The sequence below is a fragment of the Psammomys obesus genome, unplaced genomic scaffold (assembly GCF_907164565.1).
Source record: "Psammomys obesus unplaced genomic scaffold, mPsaObe1.curated_primary_1811, whole genome shotgun sequence".
NCBI classification, from domain to species: Eukaryota; Metazoa; Chordata; class Mammalia; order Rodentia; family Muridae; genus Psammomys; species Psammomys obesus.
The window spans coordinates 32,478,416-32,496,964 of record NW_026592118.1 but is presented as its reverse complement, the minus strand read 5'-3'; the positions used below and the strand labels follow the sequence as shown (position 1 = coordinate 32,496,964).

The 18,549-nt window shown below is 42.5% G+C and overlaps 1 protein-coding gene across 1 annotated transcript in view; it reads right to left on the bottom strand.

Moving 5' to 3' along the window:
* The window catches only part of Dync1i1 (dynein cytoplasmic 1 intermediate chain 1), a 215,085-nt gene that overhangs the window by 58,409 nt on the left and 138,127 nt on the right, over positions 1-18,549 (bottom strand). Inside the window, exons 7-8 of the mRNA XM_055612917.1 lie at positions 6,791-6,937; positions 2,448-2,561 (exon numbers count right to left, since the gene is read on the bottom strand). Coding sequence (XP_055468892.1) covers positions 2,448-2,561; positions 6,791-6,937 — 261 coding nt within the window. The remainder of the gene's footprint in view (positions 1-2,447; positions 2,562-6,790; positions 6,938-18,549) is intronic.

Sequence of the window (18,549 nt, the reverse complement as noted above, 5' to 3'; positions counted from 1 at the left end):
TTCACACAGTGCTACAAAAGACCCCCACTGTGCTAGAAGCCAGACCATACTGCCCCTGACATCCACGCTGCTCTGTATCTCTGGTTTCAGGCCGGCTGGATTTCATCAGCATGTGCTGCTGCTTCCCCAGCCAGGCGGAGTTGACAGGTGAGAATTTTCAAACTAATGGTGCAGAAACTAAAGATAATACTGTAATGATTACACTTGTCAGCTCCAGGCTTTAATAAAACACACAATACCCTTGTATTTACAAACATTTTCAAAATCAATTGTTCGTGAGAATCCACGTGTATTAATATCAGATGTACTGAGCACATTTGTCACAGAGGGACCGTGGGTCCTTCGTGAACCGCCAGGAAGTTGTCACTCAGATCACAAAAACCAGAACTCAACAGGAAGGAGACCTCACGAAGGGTAGCTAGCTGTTGGGTATAGGACCTAAGCACACACAAAAAGATAATTAAACAAGGGCTTAAGATAGCAATGAGTCTTTATTATGATAAAATGATTTGTTAAATTGAGAGTGTATCAAAAGACACACACGCTGCTGGGGGATGAAGAGGTGGCTTAGTGGTTAAGAGCACTGGCTGTTCTAGAGGACCTAGCTTCCATTCCCTGCACCCACACTTACAACTACCTGAGACTCCAACTCAAGAAGATCTGATGCCCCTGACCTCCATGGACACCTCCAGACAGATGGGATACACTCAGACACACGTGACTTAAATGTCTAGAGAAGGATGATCTGCTAAATTAAGTGTAGTGACAGTAAAGGAGAAGTCCCAAGAATGCCCCTGGTTATTTCTGGCTATTGACATCAAGCAGCCTATACTACACAGGCACAAACTGTTCCTAGTTGTACAGGAACTCAGACTTTCCTGTGCAAACTAACCAAGCTGTTCTGGCCACAGATTCCATGAACAGGAAATTCTTGCTGACAGGATGTAGTCACACCGACCCCAGGGCCCCTTCTCATACTGACCATTCATGACATCCCTCCACGGAGAGCACCATAGCGTGCTGATTAAGGGGGAGCAGGCCTTGACAGTGACGGGGAAAACAGGAACGTATGATGTTCTACCCTGTCTCAAAAGTTAGTGACAAGGAAGGAGCTGCGTTGGCCACTCACTGGGTGGGGGTGGGACGTGGAGAGAGAGTGGGGAGACAGGCAACTGTGGGATACCCCATTCGTCTCTGCTGTCCGTGGAGACTGGGTCACAAAAAACTCTGTCTCCATGCCGAGCCAGGGTCTGTGGGCATGCTAACACTAATAAAAACAGGCTCGGAGCTCCCACACCACTGGCTTAACCCAAACAAACACGTGTTTAATCAGCAAAATGGGCAATTAAAAATCCCCAAATAGAGGGTTTGCTCTGATATCTGTTTATAATCTCCATGCTTTTAAAAGAAAACAACACATTGCCGAGAATTTTAAGACAAACTCATAAACTATCGGCACACAACGGCAGGCCCGTCTAAGGACAGGCAAAAAGCAGGAACCTGAATGGCAAGCTGCTTATTGGCCTTCCCTCCCCGCCGCTGAAATTATGTGAAGAGCTTAGTAGTCTCTACATCTGTTGAGACTTAAAGGAGGTTCTTTACAGTTTCCATATGTCCTTGTGTACCTCGAAACTAGTGCTCTTCAGAAAGGGAGCAGGAGACATTCTAGAGCTATCGTTCCAGGGAAGGGAGACAGGAACGGTGAGACTGAGAATTATCTTCTGGAAATTATTCTACGATTTTTCTCACGTGTCTGCCAAAGACCATCCCTGTGAACTCTTGGTGGTTTTAAGTCGGGGGGAGAGTGCTACACTTTTTCACACACAGACCTGTGGAAAGCATGGGCATGTCTGCATGCATGCTCCCACACATGTGCGTGTCACATGCGCGTGTCCAGATGCCTGCCTCCAGCATTCTTCTCTACTCTGGTCCTTTGTTTGGCTTCCGTTGCTGTGATCAGTAGTGGTTTGGAAACACTGGAACCTTTTCATTTTCAACTTCTCACTTATTGAGCAAGGAATGGCAGGAGCCATGCTCACAAACATGCCAGAGAGGAAAACAGGCGGTTGTCTAGGGAACAGGAACAAGCAACAGTTTGGATTTCTGTTTTGCTAGGATTCTTTTCCTGCAAGGCAAGTCCCCAGAATGGATTGCTCTGCTGAGCTCCAACTTCATTTGCATTGCTTCCCAATGCTGTAGAGTGAGTACAATTCGCACTGCAGGCAACTTCAGCAATGACCAGGCTTTAAGATGGATTATTTCATTTCATTTGAAACTGACCTACGATTAACATATTGCCATAATGACATAATTTGTGGTAGGGGAAATAGGTTTGGCTTCAAGGGCAGACTGCTGAAACCAGGCCTTTGGGCCTTTCGAAGACGTGTCCCTAAGCAGGTAGGCCTTTGCACTAGAAGACTTTAATGTGTAGTTTAAAACAGACACACCTGTGGGGTTGAGAGCATGTCCAGGCTCCAGGAACACATCTTGCCATCAGTAGAGACAGTGATGAGGTTGTGAGCATTCTGGGTCCCAACAACATTGACACAGTACACAGGGTGCTGTAAAAACATCAACATGGTGGTCAGCTGCTGCTGGAAGGGAGATGATTGCTTCTGAGTGTCAAGCACATTCCTCTGAGACCAGGGCTACAGAGTCATACCATCTGCCTAGCACTGGAGCTCCTAGCCCTGGGCCGTTTATGAGCCTGATTTCCATAGAAGTTCTGTAGCAACTACTCGTAGTGGAAACACTTAGCTTTGCCTTTCAAAGTCTGATGCAATGCAACAGGACCGAAGGTAATGATAACAGATGAGTGTCGGTTGGGCAGGAGCAAGAAGGGAGGGGAGTTTGGATTACACGAGTAAGCCCCCACTGCACAGCATAGCTTTTAAGCTCAGTGTGACTATGAAGAGAGACAGTCTTCAAAGATATAAAAATACAGTCTTGGAAGGACTATGTATCACCAAATCTGTAGCTTAAGGTAGTCTAGCCAGTGCCAAACACTTGATAGCATTGTCCTTAAAAGTGATGAATGCTCACTGGGTTAATTTGAGGAGGGGTATGTTTGTGGTGGACTTATTGACACAATATATTTAGGGTGATAGAATTAGGGTTTTCTTTTATGTTATTTCAAAATGTAAGATGAGAGAATAATGTAAATGTAAGATTTTCAGAATACGAGTTGGAGTTGTATGGAGGCTTAAATTTGGCTTCAGTCTTAACAAAGGTTACTTATACACTCTGGCAACTAAGTGAGATACACTAGCCCTCTGTCAGAACTCTAGAAGCTTATCCTGCTCTGTAGAATTCTACACGGTAGGATAAGAACATTTGCAGCTGCTCACTAAACACTAAATGGGAGGTTAGCATAAGGAGAATCTCACAGCAATTGGGGTTAGATTTCAGGCATCTTAGCCATGAGTGGCCAAACCACAGCCTGCTTGATGCATCTCTGTGCAAATAGCTGACAGTTTAAGCTGCACTCTCGATGAGTTAGTGTCCATAATACCTAGCCACAACTACAATGAACCAATTTTCAATACTTGGAAGCTGGTATTACAGAAAGGATGGTTCTGAGACTATTATTATCATATAAATTCCTGGTCAGAAAGAGCAGCAATAATTGTTGAATGGAGTTCCTTGGCTGCCTCTTCCTAGAAGTCATCCAAGCTCAGCTGCAACACCTTTCTTAAAAGGCAGTCAGTGTCAGCATTAACTACCGAGAGCTTTCCTTCTGGTAGCAGGGACAAAGAGAGGCAGTGGAGCTACTTTCAGAGCACTTGACTCAAAACAGCTATCTGAACATTTTTAGATGACTGTTTTATACCCTCCACTTTTAATTCCTCTGTCTTTCTTCAGGCTAGCCATCATTAATTCCTTCTATTCTCCTTTGGCTATCCAATTATCCACATTTTCTTTGGTTCAGTCATTTTCTGTTGAATACATTGTCTTTTATCAGAGTTCCCTAAGAGTAAATGTTCTGAGAATGATACAGAGCTATCTAACCAAGATTTTGTCTAGATTGTGGAGAATTCTATGTAGCAATGATCTGTCATTTTAATACATTGAAATATAAGGCATACTAATGCATCACAAGAGCACACGTGCTTTTTCTGTTCAAACATTCTATCCTCTTCTAGCCCTGTTGATAAATAGGTAGCAACTCTCTATGTCTTTTTCATTCCATGTTTCTACTGACACCTTTGCGCGTATTGGCTTTAGGGGATCCATGCAATGGTAAGTAGAGCAGATATTTGCAACTAAACATTATTTTAGTCAGGTTTCTAAATAACAGAGTGGTCGGGAAGACTGCCGCCTACAGTCTTCCTCAAGCCTTTGGTATTTTGGAACTGAAAGTATTGTGTCATCAAACTTAAGTCATGAGCTACACAGCAAGCCAAGGTCAGTGTGGGGAGCAAATGGAAAAATGGATGTAACAGATTCACCTAAAAATATCAGACTTAGTAGTAGTCCTGAGTATGTGTGGATGAATATGCAGAAAGCTGCTGTTTTGACTTGATCTCTGAAGGCAGTGCACTGACCTCAGCTTTCTTTATCACTTTGGGTGAAAAGCATGCTTCATTATTATAGACTTGCAGGCTACCTAGGTGGTTTTTTTAAATCAAGAGTCAAATGGAACTTTATTAACCACAGAGATTCAACACATATAACCCGAATGACACTCAGTTCAGAAGCCTAAAGGTGCAAGAAGTAGAGAAGATAGGTTGACTAGAGCTCTAGAGCCAAAGGACCATGTCCACTTAATGGAAAGAAAAAGACAGAACCTCCACTTAGTGGAAAGAGAAAGGGGGGAAAAGCAACAGTATAGCTCATTTTTTTCCATAGAAATGCCAGACTGTTTTTATTTATTGTAAGAATAAACATACTGTGTGGCAGAAGGATTTTGTTTTAATTATGATTTCCTGTTGTCCCAAATACATGTGTGTGGTGGGTGTGAAAGAGAATTAACCAGTCATCTGTGGAGAGCCTTTTTTTTTTTTTTTTTTTTTTTTTTTTTTGATCCTGGTACTAATCAGCCAGGCAATGACGGAAATTAGAAAACAAACACAAAACAAAATGTACACAGTGAGCTATGGATTAGACAAAAATGCAACAAGGGAGAGAAAAAAAAATTGTTTGTGTTTTATTTTCTAAGAGAAATAATGCCACTCAGCTTGATACTAGCAGCATTTTAGTCATGCTGGCCACATTGTTCATTACTTGGAGAAGAAATGGTAAGTCTTCCTGAATTTGGAATGCCCCCAAAAGCTTTTTGCTAAATCTTGTAACAGTTGGATTTATAATTTTGAAAACATTGGAAGCTTGTTCCCAAACGCGCCAGACATCCACAGAGAGCCAAGGAGAGGTTTTGTGCTGCTCAAGGAGACACCTGCACAGGGCTGGTCTTCTCCCAGGCCACAATTTTCTGTTATTAGTTTGGAGAAATAGGGTAGGCAAGATCAATTTCCCAAGATTCCCAACAACCATTTTTACCTGCATGAGTCTTTGGCCCCAGTCAATCAAAATTAGGACTGACTTGGCATTTGTCATTTCCCATTGTCAAACCTAACAAGAGCGGGAGACTTCCTATCCGCCTCATCTCAGCTAAGTGGCCAGCCACCCATTTTCTAACCTGGGGCCAGTAGATGAAACAACCCAGCCACCAAATTAAGGAAATCGGATACAATCCTGGCGCTGTATTCTTGGGCATAATTTGGGCATTTCAGAGAAGGAACATCAGCTACCCTGAACGTCAAGGTAGCGGCGATTGATGGAGACATGCCTGTCTCCTCATCCCTCCTAACAATTGCTCTTCACACCTGTCATTCTCTTAAAGGAAATGACAGAGCAGTTGTCTTGTGAACACTCTGCTGAACCTCTTCTACTAAATTATGGGTAATGGTTTTGAGATGTTGACCTTTAACCCTGGGGATTATACTGTCACTGTGGACTTCACGTGGAGACGCTCCACATTCTGGAATTTAAAGTCATAGTACGCTTCCAAATTGCAAATGGAAAAAGCGTGTTGGCAAAGGTCCCATACAATATCTCTTGGCATGGTACTTATTCTCTGTGGTCTATTTAAAAATATATGTTTGCATCTCAAAATGCCAATGTGAAGAGATTCTTTAGGAAAATAATTATAGGAAAGCTTCCTCACGGATGGCCTCTGCAACATCAAAGGAGACGAACTTCCCATATGCTAGAACTTGAAGACTGTTGAGATGACCGACATGTTTCTCTAAAGTCAGTGCCTTTTACATTTATTTATTTGTTTGCTTGTTTTTTTGAGTCAGGGTTTCTCTGAGTAGCCCTGGCTGTCGTAGAATTCACTGTGTAGACGAGGCTGACCTTGAACTTAGAGATCTGCCTGCCTCTGCCTCCAGAGGGCTGGGGTTTAAAGGCATGCGCCACCACTGCCCAGCAACTGCTTTTTCTTATGTAGTCCTGGCTGTCCTGGAGCACAATATGTAGATCAGGCTGGTCTAGATCTCGTAGAGCTCCATCTGTCTGTGCCTCCTAAGTATAAGCCAATACTTTCTTTTTTTAAGCTCACTTATTTTTGGAAATAGGTTTTGCTCTGTGGTACAGACTGCCCTCAGACTTGCAATTCTCCTATATTAGCTTCTAGAGCTCTAGGCAGAGTTACACAGATTCATACTTTCTCCACTGTTTACTAAGCGGTATTGTCGTCAGTTAGGAACTCAGTCCTCATAAATTGGTTACTTCTGACTTAGCCACACTGTTGTCCTCTCTCAGGTAGGGATGGGGTAGAAGCTTGACTTACTGTGTGTGCAGCAGCTGACAAGGGGGTCCGCTGGACAGGGGTCCTTCGATGACTGCGATTGTCCCAGAGGACAATCTGGCCTGAATAGGTGCCACCAACCACCAAATTAGGATGAAAACGGGCAAAGCAGACTGACATCACAGAGGACTGTGTGGGAGAAGGAGAGAAACACAGTGAATGGTCATTGAATTGTCTCTGTTTTCTTCCCAGACAGAAGATAGCTCATTAGACTTCAGTTCCTCCTAGAGGCCATATAGTAATGTTAATTTGAATTATGAAACAGATAGTAGGGCATTTTATACACCAACACAGGATTTCTTAGAGGTCAGCCAATGTCTTTCCCCCTTGAAATCTAAAATTTGAAGTCTTGGCTATGTTGTTGAATAGGCATAAAACCTATCTTAAACACATCATTGTTCTGTGGTCTATAAAGCTTGCCTTATGGACATTTCCCATGTCTTGAATAAAATTGTGATAGAAACAATATGAATTTTCCACCCAGGCCCTGACCAAGGCAGTTCTTTACTCTGAATGCAGCACAGAGGCAAAGTAATTCTAGCTTCAAGAATTTTAACTTGTTTTTTTTTTATTTTATTTTAATTTTTTGGCATAACGTAGGCTTCTAGGAAGTAGTCTGACCTCCGATGCATCCAGCCTGCTCCTCCTAAAGTTCCCTCACCTCCCATGGGCATTCTCCATGACCTTTTCCTGCCCACTTCAGACAAATTTTAATGCTAGCCTTTGCCTATTTTAACAAGCAGTCAGAAATGGACTTCAATCCAACCTGACCATGCTCTGTCATAATGTCACAGTGTGGCTTCTGGAATTCCACAAAAGACTACTTGGCACTGCAGCTCATGTGAAACAAGTTAGTTGAGGCACTTAAAGGCAGGCAGGTCCTCCCTCTGCTACATTCCTTTTGATTCCTGAAGCACTTTCCATATTGCATTTATAAACTGGAGTCGTGCTTTCAATAAACACATTTCATTCCTTCAATTAAACTCAATGAACAGTTGCTGAGAACTTACTAAATATAAGGAAGGCATTATACCAAGAAGGATGTAAATAAAGGCACAGTGAATGGCCTCAACAGATGTGAGCTCGCTAAAGGGAGTGAAGAAACATGGGTTCAGATGAGCAGAACAACTGTTGGCGAAGACTGTGCCTTCATGTAAAGCAAGAAAAGGTGCCCCTGGCGTAGACACCACGATGACGGCACTCACATGCCTTGGCAAATAAAGAAGATGCAATTTGCTTCTCTGTTGCGTCTTGGGTGCACCATCCTGGTGCAGGATACAGTTTATACACTAAAGGAGTAGCCAGGAATGTAATACAGGATCCCATTAAACCACAGGTGTGTGTCTGTGTGTGAAGCAGCTGAAGGTCCCTGGAAGGTTACATTTAGTTAGATGAAGGTGGTGGGGTAGAAAAGCCAGGGTACGTAAAAATGCTTCATGGAAGGAGATGTATTAGACCTTGAAATTTTTGTGAAAAACTGAGTAGAGACAGAAAAAAAAAAAAAAAAGAATTGCATTTCAGAGTAATGAGATAACAAGGGTGAACTGAAGATTGCTGACCAGTCTGAGACCTGACTGGGCTGGAAGGGGCCATGGAAGAGGCACAGATTTTGAGGGCTCAAGCATCAAAATGTTGTCATTGGTAAAAGCAAACAGAACAGCAATCAAAGGAAGGAGATGTGACTTGTTTCTGACAGCAAAGCATCCTTCTATCCTAATTTCCTTCTTTCTTTCTTTGCTTTTGTTTTCATCCTTTCCTCCTTCGTTTCTTCTCTCTTTCTCTCTGTACCACCCTTCCTCCTTCTATTTATTTGGTGGTTTTTTTATTTGTTCATTTGTTGTCCCAGAACTTACTATGAAGTCCAGAGTGGCCTCGAACTCACAGAAATCTGTGTGTCTTTACCTCCTAAGTGCTGGGATTAAAGGCATGTATCACCATGTCTTGCACAAACTGCCCATTTCTTAATAAGTATAAAAATAAAAACAGAACTGCAATCTGCATAAGATGCCCAAGTCAAAAAGTGTCTCAGGCACTCTGAGGGAGAAGAAAGAATGTAGACTATTTTTCAATGTCATGTTTTCCTAGTTTGAATGATTTTCAGTTCCAATTCCTTGAACACAGCTCGACAGAGAACATGCCCATGCTCCAATCTGGTTTTCATAAAGTCCAAGAATAACTCTCAATAATGATGCTGAATTAAAGAAAAAGAACATAATGCTGGTCAGCTTCTTGTTTTACACATCCCACAGAAACGATTCTTAGTTTTCAGTTGATGAAATTCTTATGTTCCGTGAGCTATGTTGGAAACTTAGAAAAAAAAAAGTTTTAGAGTCTTAAAATCATCCAGGTGATATCACCAATTGAATTTACCAAACCCCAAATCAATATGGATAAAGGAATGTCATTCAATTGGAAAAACCTGAAATTCAACCACTTGATTGCTTCCGAGTTTCAGTTAAGTCTCCTGCAAATCTCACACAGTTTGTTTGCTGGGATGGACTGGAGAACAAACAGTAAGAGATAACAATGAATTAGAATCCACTCCACAGGCTGGAGCTAATAACCACTTGTCCATTCATTCACTGGTTGTACCTTTATTCACTCATTCATTCATTAAACAATTAGGCTCTGGGTCTGCTAAATGAGTTCAGAACTTTCCCAATATGACAAAGCCCCATCTGGAATCCAGAGTTCTATTTATCTCCAGTACACAGTGAAAAGCAATTTTTATGATATCATCAAGAGGAATAAAAGCACACATACTTATTTTCATCTGATATTTAGAAAATGAAGTATAGTTATGTTAATCAGTGTTTCTCCTATTTTAAGCACATCACACTAATTATAACACATTTGCATTGTGTGATGATTTACATAAATGCACATTCTGCAAATGTTCTACCTTTTTGCTTATGTATCCATCTCCACCTACATCATCATAGTTTTAGGTATGAAAAGTTCGGTAAGCATCTCCAGGGTTTGCCATACATGATATGATATTGTCATTCATATGGAAACACTAAGGCATTTTTTTTCTTCCATTTTTCCAATAATTAATTCATTCAATTTACATCATAGGCCCTTACCTCCTCTCCTCCCAGTCCCACCCACCTTCCCAAACCCCCTCCCCTATTCCTCAGAATAGGGGAGCCCCCCTACCAAGCTCATCTGTTCACATGAGGGCTGAGTATGTCTTCCTCCCCCGTGGCCTGGTAGGGCAGTCCTCTCAAGGGGAAGTGATCAAAAAGCAGGCAACATAGTCCATGTCAGAGATATCCCCCACTCCCCTAACTAGTGGGCCCTCATGAAGCCCAAGATGCACATCAGCTACTCATAAGTAGAGGACCTAGGTCCAGCCATGCATTGTCCTTGGTTGCTGCTTCAGAGTCCATAGGCCCCTCTGCGGCTTGCTTGATTGCCTCTGATGGTCTTGTGGAGCTTTGGTCACCTCCGGGACCATTTATCCTGCCCCCTCTTTTCCAGCAGACTCCTCATGCTTCATCCAATGTTTGGGTGTGAGTCTCAGTATCTGTTTCGAGACCTTACTGGGTGGAGCCTCTAAGAGAACAACTTTGGTTGGCTCCTAGCTACAAGCTTATCAGGGTATTGTTAACACTGATAGGGGCTGGCTTTCTTCCATGGGGCGGGTCTGGCAGTGTGATATTAATGGTGCACCTGGAAAGTAGGGTTAGAATCTGGTCGCTTCCTGAGCAGTTCTTAAGTCCCGCCGGTGTTTGGAGTGATGGTGACAAGCATTTGCGTGATTGGCTTAAATTTTAAAAGTTTTCACCCCAGAGCTTAGGCTCCTTTTCTTTCCATCCACAGCCCTGGCAGTGAGAGTTCTTCAGCTTTGTGGATTTTGCCTCAGCCACCCTCAGGTGGGGGTGGGAGGTCACACTTGGAGCCGTGTGCATCTCTCTGCTGCTCATCTGGCCACTGACTTAACTGCTGTTGCTGAGGGACTGTCATGGAATTTACTGTCCGTCAGTGAAAAGCACAGACGGTGATGGCATTCTCCCACTTAGCTGTCAGGTAAAAAGGAGGACAAGGAAAGGGACCTGCCATGTCAAAAAAAGAAGGGTTGTTTATCTATCTATCTATCTATTTTTTGTCCTTGTTTTTAGCAGCATATTTTGCAAAGATAATTATCTAAGAAAGCATTTTATTAATACTAATGTCACTTTAAAATTAACCACTTTCCTAGGTACTAAAATTGTATGTTAGCTTAGTTATTTAATAAGGCAATTATTAAACTGTAATAAGGCATTATTAAACTAAGATTAAGAAAGTGTAGGCAAGAAAAATTACTTGGAATGAGGCTGTTTTCTTTATTCTTCAGGGCTCTATAAGAATACACATGTGGTCCAGTTCAGTGGTACACATTTGTAATCCTGTCCCTGGTTTTAGAGGCAGGAGAATCAGGAGTTTAAGGCCAGTCTGGGTTACATCGTTATAACTGTCCACAAAGAAATCAAACACATGTGTGTATCAGTATTCTTACATTTAAAAACTGTACTTATTATATTTTATTCTTTAAATTGTTAAGGCCTTTACTTTGAAGAAACTATGGACAGCCTTTACGAATTCTAATAAAGCAGTTCCCCTCAGAGAGAAGGCATGAAGTTGGTGAGAAGTTTTGGACAATGCTAACCATTTCATCAAAGTAAGTGCTCCTGACACTCCGGTTGAACTCTGTTTTTACAAAGCTCGTGATTTCATTGGTGTGGCCATGTTGTTGGTCAAATCAGAGGTCTGGAAATATGAAAAGCCTATAAGTTAAGAGCTTTAAAGCTGGCGACCCTGAATATATTCCACACACAGTGAATAGGGCGACAGTGCTTCCAACAGGAAGAGCATGATTCCTCCCACATCAGAACAGGGAACATCCCAACACTGTGAGGAGCAACCTCTGTTGACAAATGTTTTTCCACCGAGACGCTTACCCAGAGACTACTGAAGACATGTCTCATCTTTCAGCCATAGTCAGGTTGCCTGGTTATAGTCATCTCTCGGCAAATCAACCCTCCTTATCACCCACATTGTCACATGGCCCACCAGAGTGGGTTACACATTCTCCCCCTCTGTTTCAAGAGAACTGTTCGTTTTGCCCCATTCATGGGGGTGAGTAGCTCCGACAGGGTCTCTTCACTTTGAGCATCTCCTGTCACTCACAGCACACCACTGCATTCAATTGAGTCAGCCCAAACTCTTCTTTAAGTGGCTGTGGAGGCTGGTTTACATTTTGTAGAGTTAATCTAGGCCAGCTTAGGGATCAGACTCCCCCTTAACCACAGACCCATCTAGCGAGGGTGAACAGCCTTTGGTCACTGATGTCTGGGAAGCTTGCCCCCTAGGTTCATATTTGATCTGGTTCCCCGTGTCCTTCTGTGGGTGGCGGTCTGCCCACTCCCTAGCCACCATGCCCGGGTGGGAGGGAGGAGGTCCTGCCTCTCCTATTTCAAGTACCATCTCTTCTGGGGGAGAGGTCGGTCCCCAGGGATGGAATGGTCATATTGTTACCAGATGCTCTCTAATGGTGGCTGACATTTTATTTGCCTTAAAGTAAATGCTTAACTGCCAGAAGGCCATGAGGCAGACAGATCGGATCCTTCTGGCGACCACTGAATGGGTGTGTATTTCTGCAAGTACCTAAGAAAATCTCAGGGATATTTCTTTTGCTAATGGAAACACATGTAACTGGAGAATGCTGCTACCAAATACTCACGTGTGGAAGGTGTGAAGGTGATGAACCTGCCAGGAGACATGAATTGACACTCATGTCAATGAGAGATGGAGATGGAGGGAAAGGCTCCTTCACACCCATTTGTGTCCTCCCTCTCTTTCTCTGACAGTCTGTCCTGTCATGTGCATGCCATTATTCCAAACTCTAAGAGGAGCAACCATGTTCACAAAGTTATCACTTGATTGGTACTGAGATCTGCCTGGCAGACATTGAATTAGCTGGCCGTTACTTCTCAGCTCAGTTTGCACTTAAAAAAAAAAAAAAAGCAAAGCAGCTGAGTCTAAAGTTTGATTCCACCAAACTTGGTGGTAGAAGCCAACCACCCCAATAAGCTGTTTCAAAAATTCTTTGGCGTTGGCATGCCTTTCACTGTGAGACCCTTGCAAGCATACAGCAGTGGTTATGCAGTGGCACATAGTCCAAAAGGCAAACTAGAAGCCTGCACTAGACTGTGGGGGAAGTGGAATGCTCACTAAACTTCCAGTGAGAATGCAACATGGCGGCTACTCTGCAAACTGAGTACTCTTCAGAAGACTGGACAGTTACCATATGACCCGGCAACTCTCTCTCTCACTCAGGAACACTCAGGGTCACTGAATACAGAGGTTCACATGGAGACCTAGGCACTAATGCCAATAACGACACCACTTCTAACAGTAAAAAGGCAGAAACAACTGAAATACCCATCCACTAAGGAGGGGAAACACAGATGTGAGAAGTCCTCATGAATGTTGTTCAGCAATAAAAGGGCATGAACTACTAAGCAGCCTATAATATGGATGAGTGCGGACAGCATTATTGATGTGAGAACCAAGCCGAGAAAGCCACACAAGGATAAGTGACAGCCACACATCTTTGGAAATTTGTCTAAAAGGCACAAAGCTGTGGATGATAAATGTGGGTGTATGGTATATTATCCAGGGTTCTCTGGAGGAGCAGAACCAGTGTGCTGAATGTACTTAGAATGGATTTACTAAGCCACTTAAAATGGTAACAACAGTTAACATAATGTCTAAGGGGTTCAGAACCTGGTAGTGAACTCAGTCCTCAGCATTTAACAGAGTCCTACAAGCTGTCTCTCGCTTGCAGTCTGAGTGTGTGTGACAACCAGTAGTTACTCAGTTCACAAGGTGAACTGAGAACGGTGCCCCAGAAGTCTCAGTCTGACCCCAAAAGCCTGGAGGTTTCCTGGACAGCAGTTGTTCTCTTAGTCCACAATGGATGGCTAGAAACACTGGTTTGAAGGCAGCATCAGCAACATCATCACCATAGTCATCATCATCATCATCATCATCACCATCATCATCATCAATGGGGCAAATCAACTCCTGGCAAAAGGGAAGGCCAAGAAGAAAAGGAGAGAAGCTCTTCTTCCTTCTGTTGCACTGCTTTCATCTAGGCTGCTGCCAGGAGGTGCTGCCCACAATTGGAAAGGGTCTTCCCACACCAATCAAGGCAATTAGTGTGGTTCTTCAGGTGAGGCTTCCTAGTAATTTGTGGTGAGTTGACATCAAAACCAATTGTGATGCGTGGTATGTGAAATACGAATTATTTTTTAAGAGTGCAGATAGATTTCCAACGTCGTGGGCTTAGAAGCCTTCTCATCTCTGGAACAAACATCTGGATTGCTGTAATTGCTATTTTTTTTCAGTTCATTATGCACTGCCCCCGGCTTTTTTTCTGAGCTCCAGCTCCAGTTTCCATGCCCAAAGAGACATTGGCATGGAAAGATCTTGTAAGTTCAATATCTAAGTTTCTACTCTGATACCCACTATATGGGTGACTTTCCTGAGCCTTAAATGCTTCTGTCTACTTATGTGTGTATACATTCATGTATGTGGTCATACATGTGTGTGGGTATACAAGTATGCAGAAGCCAGAGGTCAACCAAAGGGTATCTTTTTTAACCATTTCTCCAGCTTTTTTTTTTTTTTTTTTGAGCTGGAGCTCACTGATTAGCTGGCTTGGCTAGCCCGTGTGGTGCCTGCCTTCAGGATACCAGTGTTATAGATACACACTGTTGTGTCAGAATTTTTACATCAGCACTGGGGAATCTGAACTCATGTGCACAGCATTTTTGCCAATTGAGCAATTTACAGCCCTTATTTTTGAAACCCCTTTAAAATTATTTATTTATTTATTTAAAAAAAATGGCAGGGGCTGGAGAGATGGTTCAGTAATTAAAAGCACTCGCTGCTTTTCTAGAGGACCTGGGTTCAAGTCCCAGCACCCACGTAACAGCTCACAAGTGTCTGTAACTCCAGCTGCAGGGGATCAGGCACCCTTACACAGACATACATGTGGGCAAAACACTAATGCACATAAAGATAAATAAACCTTAAAAAAATAAATAAAAATAAACTGGTGAAACCTTCCTTATATAAGACTTATGGCCCTAACAATCTGAGAAACACACAGTTCTGTGGCACTAAATATACTCACGGTATTATGAAACTACTGAAACCTTTCATCATCACCATTGAAACCACGCTCCCATTAAACACTAACTCCATTCTTTCTCCTCTCTAACCCCTTGTCTGTGACTAAGTACCGTGTATTAGTGGAACCAACTGTTCCGTGTTTGTCTTATTTCTCTTATCACATCATCCTCATGGTTGTCCAGACATACCATTTCCTTCCTTTTGAATGCTAAATAGCAGTCCATTGACCTTGTGGATAACATTTGTTTTATTGATTTATCTAACATACCACACTTGGGTGACATCTTCCTTTGGGTTTTGTGAGTAATGTTGCCATGAACATGGGCATGAAGATACCTCTTTGAAATGTGCTTTTAATTCTTCTGGGAATATATTCATAAGTGGAATGGTGATTGTAGTTCTTCTTGTAGTTTTTTGGAAAACCGCCATATTTTTAAAATAGTTTTATCACTTTATATTCTACAATGAAATACATGGTATCTACTATTTCACATATTTTTTTTCTTCTCCTGTGATTTTTTTGTTTGTTTTAAATAGCAATCACCTCAAAACTGGTACGTTATCTAAATCTTTATTTGTTTGTTTGTTTGTTTGTTTTAGGGACTGCCTTGCTATGTAACCCAGGCTGCCTCTAACTTGTCATGTTCTGACTTAATAATTTTCAGTTGATAAGAGGAGCATGATAGCTCCTACCCTGAAAACAAAAGGGGCTTTTCCTTTGCCCTCCCCCACTTCCAGGCAGTTAGAACTCGTTGACATACTTTGGAGACTCTTGGAAATAGCATGTCCTACATACAGTTAGGGATGACTCGACTCTTGATCTGCAGAAATGTCCGCAAACATAATGGAAATCCAGAGGACTCCTCATTTTGGCCAATGTGCCTTTCTCACATGAACTTGAGCACAAACATTGGTCCAGTCTTGGTGGCTTAAGTGAGCTCTTCAGTACAGTGTGAACTAGCATTCTTGTGGGGATGGGCATCCGTTTGCAGAATGTAGGCCGGTTTCTCTGACACTTCCTTTATGGGAATACACACCATTTTAAAAAGTGGCCCCTCTGAGAAGTCGATCATACATTCCCCGGAGAGAGTGCCACCACTTTATTTCCTTCACGGTTTCGGTTTTTTACCTCCCCCCCCCCCCTTGCTTCACTTCTTTTCTGTAATAACTCTGAGACCGTGATCAATGACTCTGACATATTATCAGGCCGGCCTGGCTTCTTTTTGGTTAATACAGGAAGGCAGGAGACATGCTGAGTCTTCCTGCTCGTTGCCAGGCAGGCTAACAAGCATACGTTATGTAACTGTGTGGTGGTGGTGAGGCACCCTGAGGCTTTGAGAACTTGTTACGTTTTAAGCAGCTCTCAGACTTCACTATACCAGCCCTGTCAGGTGCTTATTTTGCCTTTGTGTTTCCAGAGAAAGAAACATTAGGCTCAGGGAAAGTATAGGCACTGACCTATGATCACACAAATAGAAAAAGTGACAAAGCCCAGGTTTGAACCACACAGCATGAGAGCATCAAGGCCAGTAGTACATCAGAGCAACTGTCAGGACTGAGTGCTGGTACCCTCTGTTTCTGGGACGCACTACCTCTCTTCCCAGGCACTACGCTTCTGATTCTCCAGCTCCGGTGAGACTGGAATCATATTGAATCTGTGCCTCCCCACAAGAGAGAAGCCTGGTGGGCCACCGGCCCGCTACAGTGGCCTTGGCAATGAGTCCCTGTCCCCTTTACAGCTCTATCTCTGCTGGTCGCATCAAGATTGCTGCCTCCTCACTCAGCTCCCGGCTCTTCAGCTGTTGACAGGTGACAACTGAGGTAATTAATACCAGTCGTGGCGATATTTACCACGAGGTGGGTTTCCCCGCTGAGAACTGATTGAGGCCAATTAATCTGTTCATGAGAGTCTACTGAACAGTGTGCTACCGCTGGGCCACCAATAGGGCCATTCCTGACAGAATCTGTGTTTATTGCTACTGCTTTGGGAGAAAAAAAAAATTTTTGTCTTGTCTTTGTGCAGCCTATCCGAAAACACCATTAAGATCCAAAACATTCTTTGTGACTGACTAACCCCTTGAGTTAGAAAAATTGTTATTGATTATTATGGAAAAAAAAATCCAACAACCCAGTGTTCCTGTGGATTTTACCAAACATAGGAGTATCCTCATTTAAAAGTTTCTACCCAGGAGCTTGGGAACACTCTTCTGGACTCAATAAATACAAAATAAAATTCATTTTTTTTGAATTTTTTTGAATCTTTTGATTTTACAGTAGGCATATTGAGAGATAGAATCATTTAAAGCAAAATGGTCACTTTTTTGAAGTTGAAAAAAAAAACAATGGCTTGTGCCTTTAAAAGTTGTCAGGCGTGGTAGCTCACACCTATAATCCCAGCACTCAGGGAGGCAGAGGCAGGCAGATCTCTGTGAGTTTGAGGCTAGCCTGGTCTACAAAGCAAGTTCAGGACAGCCAAGGCTACAAAGAGAAACCCTGTCTCAAAAAATCAAAAGAACAACAACAACAAAAAGTTTAAAATTTGTTCATTGAATATGCATGGAAGAGTTGAGGTACATTTTATACATATATGTACCCAGAAAGCCTTAAAATTTGAGACACACACCAAAAATTCGAGGTTAAAGTAAATCTACACACAGAGAGAAACAGAGAGGAGAGAGATAGGAGAAAGAGAGAGAGAGTTGACACTGTTGCTAGCAGGAAGGCCAAGAATCCCAGTAGCAAGTTGGTAACAAAGCAGTCACTATCAGAAGTAACTTCCTCTGCCAAACACCACAAGATGCATCAGAACTGTGATGTGTCATGCTGTCAGTGAGCTGTCCCAAGTCCCATGTCAGATCAGTTGCAGAATTCCTATTATCTACTTGTAAAGGCCAAATTTGTTTCCATTATAAAATTAGTTTGCATAAGAAGTAGTGGTTCTGATCCCTCCTATTCAACCCTGGCAGTGAGTAATTCGGACAGTTTTTTAAAATGAAAAATTCCTTTATTATTATTGTTGTTGTTGTTGTTTGGTTTTTTGAGACAGGGTTTCTCTGCGTAGCCCTGGCTTTCCTGAACTTGCTCTATAGACCCGGCTGGCCTGGAACTTACGGTGACCCGTCTGCCTTTGCCTCCCTGAGCGCTGGGATTAAAGGTGTACGCCACCATGACCGGCTTAAGATAAATTTTTTTTATAATAGGTTTAATTTTTCCAGGAAACTTGTGGAATCACTTTCCATAGACATGATACCATTTTCATATTTTGACCATCTTCTTGTCATTATGTTAATACAAAGAATTTGTCAGAGCCAAGGAAGCCAGACTTAGAATCCACACTAAGCCCTCACGTCGTCCTGATGTTCTCGGCTTTTACAACCAGCCCTTTTTTTGTTCTAGGACCCCCTTCCCAGAGGCCACATTATACTTATTATACTTCACCAGCATGTCTCCTTAGGCCTTTCTTAAGATTTCCACTGTTTTTTATAATCCCAACTGTTATCTATCTATCTATCTATCTATCTATCTATCTATCTATCTATCTATCTATCTATCTATCT